The sequence below is a fragment of the Meleagris gallopavo genome, chromosome 23 (genome assembly GCF_000146605.3).
Source record: "Meleagris gallopavo isolate NT-WF06-2002-E0010 breed Aviagen turkey brand Nicholas breeding stock chromosome 23, Turkey_5.1, whole genome shotgun sequence".
NCBI classification, from domain to species: domain Eukaryota; kingdom Metazoa; phylum Chordata; class Aves; order Galliformes; family Phasianidae; genus Meleagris; species Meleagris gallopavo.
This window is the reverse complement of record NC_015033.2, coordinates 5,988,861-5,996,419: the sequence shown is the minus strand read 5'-3', so window position 1 is coordinate 5,996,419 and position 7,559 is coordinate 5,988,861. Positions and strand designations below refer to the sequence as shown.

Genomic DNA, 7,559 nt, shown 5'->3' with positions numbered 1-7,559 from the left:
AAAATTAAAAAAAAAAAAAAAACATGTTCCTGAGTTGAGAATTGTTATCACTTTCCCTGACAGTAAGGTAAAATAAATCTCCATAGCAAAAAGTTGCTATAATAAATCTAAGCACATGAAGAGATCTCAAGGCAAATCTGATGCTGCTGTGTAATGAAAATTCTCACCTTCATCATCATCACCACCAAGATAATGAAAAGCAGTCCCTACTTTTTTTTGTTTGGTTTAAAACTCTTCTCTCACACAGGTTGCTGTAGGATTACTGAACAACTGTCTGCCCTGCAAGTGAAGAAACAAAGTGCCCACGTGCTCAGCAATCTCCACAAAAAACAATTTCACAGTAACAACAGATGCTTGGAAGTTTGCTTAAGAGGAGATTTATCTTCATCAGCCTCCTTTGCTTTTCTCACCAGAATGCTCAGAACACGTTCAGTCATATATTTAGAGCTGCCATGGTCTTCACCAAGGTTATTTGGTTATCTGAGTCCACCTCTTTCCTGTTGTTATCTGCACAGTTGCTCCTGCTGGCCAAGACCTTCTGTCGGTGCCTTTCTTCCTGCCGCTTCTTCTTCTCCAGCCGCTGCTGTTCCTTCTTTTGTTTTTTAAATACCTGAGAAGGGAAGAGTAAAAACAAAGCTGAAAACAGACATTCTCTGCCCAGCTGAAGAAAAATAACACGGTGGAAAGGAGACGAGCAGATACCAAAGCAGCTGCCAGAAAATGTTTATTCCAGACTATTTATCTGAACTTTGTGTCACTGTGGGAAGAGTGCCGTATGTCATTAATAAATGCTCCTCTTTGTTGCTGCTACAGCTGTGGCTTTTCTCAAAATCCAGTAACTGAAAGTACTTTTTAATTAAGAGGAGAAAATAATCGCTGGTTAAGCAATCCTAAGCGCTCCCCTAATCCTTAAAGGATGTTTAAATCACTGCCACCCCTCCACGCACATACCTTTAAATTTTTATTAGCTCGACTCTCTTCATCAGATCTAGCCTGTCCTTTGATATTTTCTGTTTCATGGTGATGCAAACTCTGACTTCCAAAGATTCCTGAACTGCTCCCATTATCTTCACGCAGAGTTGAGGCACACAGCTGATCTTTGCTCTGGGGATCACTCTGCTCCTCAGCACCTACCAACAACACAGTTTTTTCTCAGACACTCTACAGAGAAGCTGTCTCTGTCAGCCAATTCCTTCTTCCAGGCTTTCTGGAACAGTCATTTTTTTGGAAGCTGGATCAAATATGGAAAAAGACAAAGTTCAGTCTGCTCACTTCTGTCTGCTCATGTAGGATAACATGTTTGTCACTTGCTGCAATGCAGAAGGGGGTCTCTCCACAGTGACATGCTGTTATTTTTCAGAAGCATCAGAACAAAGCTCTACTGACAAGTGCTCATAACTTCACAGGGAAGTCACTACATCACAAGCAACAAAAAAGAAAAGTCAGGGTCCTCGGTGCTTAAGAACTAGGTTACACCTGGCTACATCAGGTTGTCCAGAGAATAGATCTAGGACACAACATGCTCAGAGATGTTAAAATCTGAAAGCATAGTTATCTGGTGAGGAGGCCACAAGAATGGCTCCAGGGATTACTAATCTCACACAGAGCTTTTCAAGATTCTGGTGGGGAACAAATAGGATACAGTATGCTCAGTGTCATATTAGGAACTTAGTTTAGTGCTTTCAGCAGTCCCGGGTCAGTCTCACAACTGGCACTGTTACCAAAGACTATGCAGGAGCACAAAATCTGCCCTCCACATTTTTCTAAGTAAAGAAGAGGCAGCAGCACAGCTAACAGGAAGCTTCTGCTGCCAACGTCCCTGCTGAACTGCTGTTTACAGTGAGCATTAAGGTCAGACAGCATTTTTGTGAGGCACTAAGTGACAAAGTCCACGTACTTACTGATTCTTTCCACTTCCTGCACTTGAAAGATGGCAAATATTGCAGATTCTACGTTGTAGTCTTCCACTTTCAGAACCTGGCTTACCAACTCAATGTCCTGTCCAAGAGAATGATAACATCAGAGAGTTCAAATCAGTGACATACAGACATCCATTCAACAGCCATCTGCACCACTGGGAGGGGCTTACTGTTTATGATGTTCCCATCAGCTCATACTCAATTTCTTCAAGAAAGTGAGGGGAAAAAATAATTAAAAAAAAAAAGTACCTGAAGATACCAGGAAAGAGCAGTACACTGCTTCAGCATAAATATTTCACTCTTGATCCTTTCTGTTCTCTGAATCTTCAGTAACCACGTCATCTAGTGACCATAGCTACATTTTGTGGAGTATGGGATGTCCAAATTTAGCAGAATTTGGTTTAAAACCAAGGGGTTTTTTTGAGAGAGATTGTAAGACAAAGCTTCCAAAACTATTCACTATCCATAAAAGTATGTACTCGATTGATTCTAGGATGCTATGCACCCTAATTTATGCCTGCAGTACTGAGACTGTCCAGGACAAACACTTTTTCCTCAAGGATTACCTTCATGTATCAAAGAGTTTTGAATACAGAGCATAAAAAGGGCACTCAATACTTACTGAACACCCAGTTGCACTGCACACTTCTTGCACAGCAGCTTCCATTTCAATTTCACTCTCATCTTCAGAGTCGCCCTTCTGTTGCTTCATTTCCTCCTCCTTATTTGAGTCATTTTTGGAGAGCATCTACAAGAAAAGCAAAGCCCACAAGCATGCATTAGTTTCATCATATACAATTTGACACTGACATAAACTGGATCACAGCATGTATTTCTCAGAAAAAAATCAACATATCTTGGAAATTGTGTAACTTCCACCATCCCTAACACAACTTCCCAAGATTCATAAATACTCCACTGAGAAAACTCTTACATACTACAAGATCATGCAAACCAGTTAACAATCACTGGCTTTTTAAATAGAGTATTGATTTTATTATAGTTCCACACATCATACAAATACACACAGACAAACCCTGCCAACAGGGCAACTTACTCCTTGATGGGAAAAAGTGAGATATGAAGATTATTGTATCTGGATGTTGCATTTCCGTCTGCTTCCTTCCTCCCTCCCATTTGTTTTTGTATTTGAGGTGAGGAGCCTAATTGAGATGGGGTTAACTCAAGACTTCTACAGCCCACATATCAGTGCATCACATTCAAGACTGGTTTCTAGGCCAGCAATTTCAGCACTTCCCATATGGCCTCAAGAAAACGAGCAGCACTAATTAAAACGATCTTAAGGATTCTTCTATCCCCAGGATGGAACAGGGACCACTCTCTTCTCTCAATGCAAACGAGAAAGTAAATCAACTGGCAACATTCAGCTGTTACTTATCAACCAGAGCTGATCAGGTCACTCTGACACAACCAACCTCCATCCGAAGATATGCTGGGGCTTCAGAATCATCGTTGATTCTCCTCACACTGTCATAGTGCTCTCCATGCCGATATGCAATATGCAGTTCCCTCACATTGCTTTTGTCAGTGCCTTGAATCTAATTGAAACAAACAGACTGCAAATGAGGATTTGAACTTCGCTTCAGAGTTGCATTTTTCTTAGCATTACTTAATGAAGTAATGATTAACACCGTGCTAGGAAAAAAGGACGTAGCTGCTGAAGTATCTTTAAACAGGAAGCTCTGACCTAATAATCCAGATGTACCTACAGTAACAACACAGCTTCTGTCTGAAGGGTAAAATACACATTGCTGGGTCAGTTACTTCATTACAAACAAAACACAGCAGGAAAATATTTTAATGGTAAGCTTAAGACGATTTTCTAAGCTTTCTACAGAAGCAGTTACAGTTTTCTGATGATCTTTTCCAAACCAGTTTTCAGTGACAGTGTTCATGCATTTCTTCCCCCTCAAGTGCAAGGAAAAAGAGAGTCTGATCAAATTGGAACTGCAGTAGGAACAGTCACCTATGGCAAGTTTTGCTCTGCAGTTGTGACAAGACACTGATTTGCATCTGAAGTGGATGCTTTGCTTAGAAAAGAAATACAATGAAGAAAACCATGAGATTTATTAACTCAAGAGCACCATTAATAATCAAATGCTCCTCTGCTCTGTCAGCACCAAGCACTGCAGCTTCTATAAGAGAACTGGAGAATTTAGCTCCATCTATGAGATAAAAGCTAACAGCATTTCAACTCCTGCAAGGGATGCAGAATATTACACCACGTTTGCAAGTCTCCTTTGCCAGAGTTTGAAGATCTGACACCTCTGCTCGAGAAGATGCCAGTAAGCAAATGACAAAACCCGCCTGCTTTAGGGCTCCAGAGTTTCCCAATCCTTTTACGTCTTTTCCCAGCTTGCAGAATTTACACCAAGTCACCTTTCAACCAAGACTGCAGTCTGTGCTGCATTAACAACCGATTTCACAAGAGATATTCCCCATTCACCTTCTTCTACACTTGTTCACCTCTGAGTTCCAACTCAACACTTGGTTACGTCTGACTCCTGCCTTTTACCCTATTAAGTCGTTCAACCCGTTGAATCTCAGATTTGTTTTCAACATTTCTCGTTTATCAGAGCATTAATGGTTATCTTGCAAATCCTGAAGCTCTTAAGACTGAAGATGAGCCAATTTCTTTGGCTGTGTATTGAAGCCTCACTGTGTGCTCTCTCCAGAGTACAATGGAATTTTAAGCTGAAGGTATATGCAGATTTAAAAAAAAAAATACAGAAATACACTAAAAAAGGTAAAGTTACCCAAAAAGCCAGCAAAATAACCCACGTGTCTGTGCTAACTTGTAGCCTGACACTTTCAGTCACTATAAAGAAAAAGTTAAAGGTCATTAAAGCTCTAAGAAGCCATCACAGGGATGCCCAACTCCACAGAGCTTCTGAGTAGGTCATAGTTTGAGAAACAGCTGCAGAGCCCAAACACTTCCCCTGTTCACACTTCTGCAGCTTAGTGCAGTGTATGCAAATAGTTTTCTTAAAATTAAAGGATAATGCACCATCTGCTTTTGACTTGAGACCAAAGGAGATATTCACACCATCTGCTTTAAGCATCTTGATGATCTGCTTCTCTGGAAATGCTCTCTTTGTAATTTAATCTCTCCAGTATGCTGCTGGGGCTCCAAAGTAGAGATAGAAAGCCAAAAAATAAAAATAAATAAAATAAAGAAGTATCAAAAAATAAGACATTACTATGGCTAACATTAAGAAGTTGTCCTGGTTTAGGTGAATCTAGCAATTAGGAAAGACTGTCAGCACGCTGTGATCCCCTCCAGAAACTCCTCACACTACAACCTGCTCTCTCATATGAGTTTCAAAGGCTTACAGATACCTTCCACTAATAAGACTCCAAGCAGGCACACAAAACAGATCTTCACCACAAACATTTACAACCCAGGAAAGGTCAGCGAGTGAAGGAAAAAAAAAAAAAAAAAGAGAGATTTTCAAGAGGATGTAAAAAATATGGATAAGAGTTAAGTATGCTGACGTTAGGATCCGGTTCAGAACAGCAAAACATGAACAGCACTTCCATGACCCCCCTTCAGGGTCACTGCCTCCATACAGTCTTGCAGGTCAAGCAGATCAGTGTTCCTACTCATCTGTGTCACTGGCAGGTACACTTGTTAAGATATTTATACATATTCACATATATTAGACATCTTACTGCTAATGGCTGCCATATAAATGAGAGATGAAATTTGTTTGGGTTCAGGAATCCATCTGAAGCTAGTTTGAATATACTTAAAGGAGAGCAAAAGGGAGCTGGTGGATGACTTGTTCCAGTCCCCCCCTGTAAGAAGGAATCACAGCACACAGCCCTTTCCAGAAGCTGATTAAACACCACCCTCGGGTTTTAAAGCTTCTTCTCTCACGCTGTTCTGGCTCCATATATTTACTTTTCAAACACTTATTGCTGTCTTTCATTCCCTGTCCCCCTAACTGAAGCCTTGAGAGTTTTTCTTCAAGGCTGAAAAAGCAAGGACAGCTCTCCACCACGCCAAGCTAAGCATGGCTGCTGAGCAGCATTTTTGTTCTCTTTTAATGGATCAGAAAGTTTCAATACTTTGTATCCATCAACTAGAAGTGAAGCCAAAATACAAGAGTTTTCTTTCTCACCTGCCACAGCGGTGCATTCAGCTGATGAATAACCACGTTCATTTGATTGTTCCTTGCAAAGGCCACAATAGCATCATTGCCAGCAAAGGTACCAGGCTTTGCCAAATTGGTAACTGAAGGAAAAAAATTCAGGAGATTTATGAGAGTTAGAGACCTGGTTTCTGACAGTTCCAAAAGCACTGCAGGGATAGCAAGTAATAAAATTTCAACAAGGAGTCCAAGAAATAAATTCTGGAAAGGAAATTCCACTGTTAAATGGCAACTGCAGGGGCAAGAATCCAGCAGTGTCAGAAGTTTATGAGTATTAAATGACCACAGAGACTCCAGAAAATGCAGCACACCTTACATTATGCAAGACCATCAGTTCTGCATTAGCTCTCTGGAAAAGTGCCATGTACTAAATGACCACGCTGCTTTCATGCACCACCTTCATGTCACCTGGCACAAGCACAAGGCTGTGAGAACAAAGGCTGCATTGGTCTCTGCTTTGGATCTTCCTCTAGGTTAACACTATAAAATATCACATGTCAAGGAGAAAGAAATCCAAAGAAGTCAGCACTCAACGGCCACCAGTACTCTGAATGCTTCATTTTCTCAAGCGAAACCTCATGTGCTTCATTTTCTCCTTGTGAAAACACTAACTTTTCACTCTTGCTCCAGGTTCCTCCTAAATTCAAATAAGTTCCAGGACAACCCTACTGGCTCATCTTTCTATAGAAACATAATAAATGTAAACTCAATGCTGTTACTAAAGATTAGAGGCTGAACATAGCATACTGCTGGGATGAGGAATAGCTTAACAGGAAGTACTCAGATGAGAAGCAATCATATCCAGAATAACCTCATCTATGAGTGTCCTATGGAAACCATACCATGTTTCTCAAAGGGAACATCATCCTCCACGAAGGGTTCAAAGTCCTCTCGCTGCTTTATCATGTACTCCACCGTCTCCTGGCGATGCCTGAGGTGGTTCCGGGAGTGTCCCTCAAGCTGGTCACCCAGGGCACGAAACAAACAGTTGCTAACAAACAAGAAACCACCTGTGAGTGCGTTGGCAGCACTGCTAACAAAATGCACTATTAAACCAATGCAGAAAAAATACAGGCTGGACAGCGGGAACTGAGGTTAGAAGAACGCAGGGCAAGAATTAAGTGAACACGTCATCAGCTCCTACAGAGCAAGTCAAAAGCAGGCACGGTGCGGGGCCAAGCTGTCCTGAACTGCAGGGAGACAAAGAGCAAAGGCCAACCCAAGGATTCACGGACCAGCTTCTCAAAAGGCACGTGTCCAACCCCGTCCCCCCACGCCTGGCACCGCCGGGAAGCCCTCCGGCCAGCACAGCCCTGAGGCCGTCCGTGCCAGCGGAGGGCAGAAGGGCACAGACCGACGTTATCCGAGGATGCGGGGGGACGCTCGGATCCCTGCGGGGCGCAGACTCGCTCAACCAGGAGAGGCAGCCCCTCAGCCCTCACTCCTCCGGCACTCACCCGTCCCC

At 42.1% G+C, this 7,559-nt stretch overlaps 2 protein-coding genes across 2 annotated transcripts in view; one reads left to right on the top strand and one right to left on the bottom strand.

Annotated features, from left to right (window-relative positions):
* Positions 1-210: 210 nt before the first annotated feature.
* OTUD3 (OTU deubiquitinase 3) lies at positions 211-7,189 on the bottom strand (the record flags this gene model as incomplete). Its single annotated transcript, XM_010722952.2, has 7 exons — positions 211-610; positions 952-1,130; positions 1,902-1,998; positions 2,542-2,667; positions 3,356-3,478; positions 6,065-6,177; positions 6,937-7,189. Coding segments are annotated over 7 exons (1,068 nt in total), but the record flags the coding sequence as incomplete, so codon positions are not given.
* Positions 7,190-7,463: 274 nt separating this feature from the next.
* Positions 7,464-7,559, top strand: part of LOC104914211 (phospholipase A2, membrane associated-like) — a 1,623-nt gene continuing 1,527 nt past the window's right edge. The window contains exon 1 of the mRNA XM_019622405.1: positions 7,464-7,494. Within this exon, the coding sequence (XP_019477950.1) occupies positions 7,464-7,494 (31 nt within the window). The remainder of the gene's footprint in view (positions 7,495-7,559) is intronic.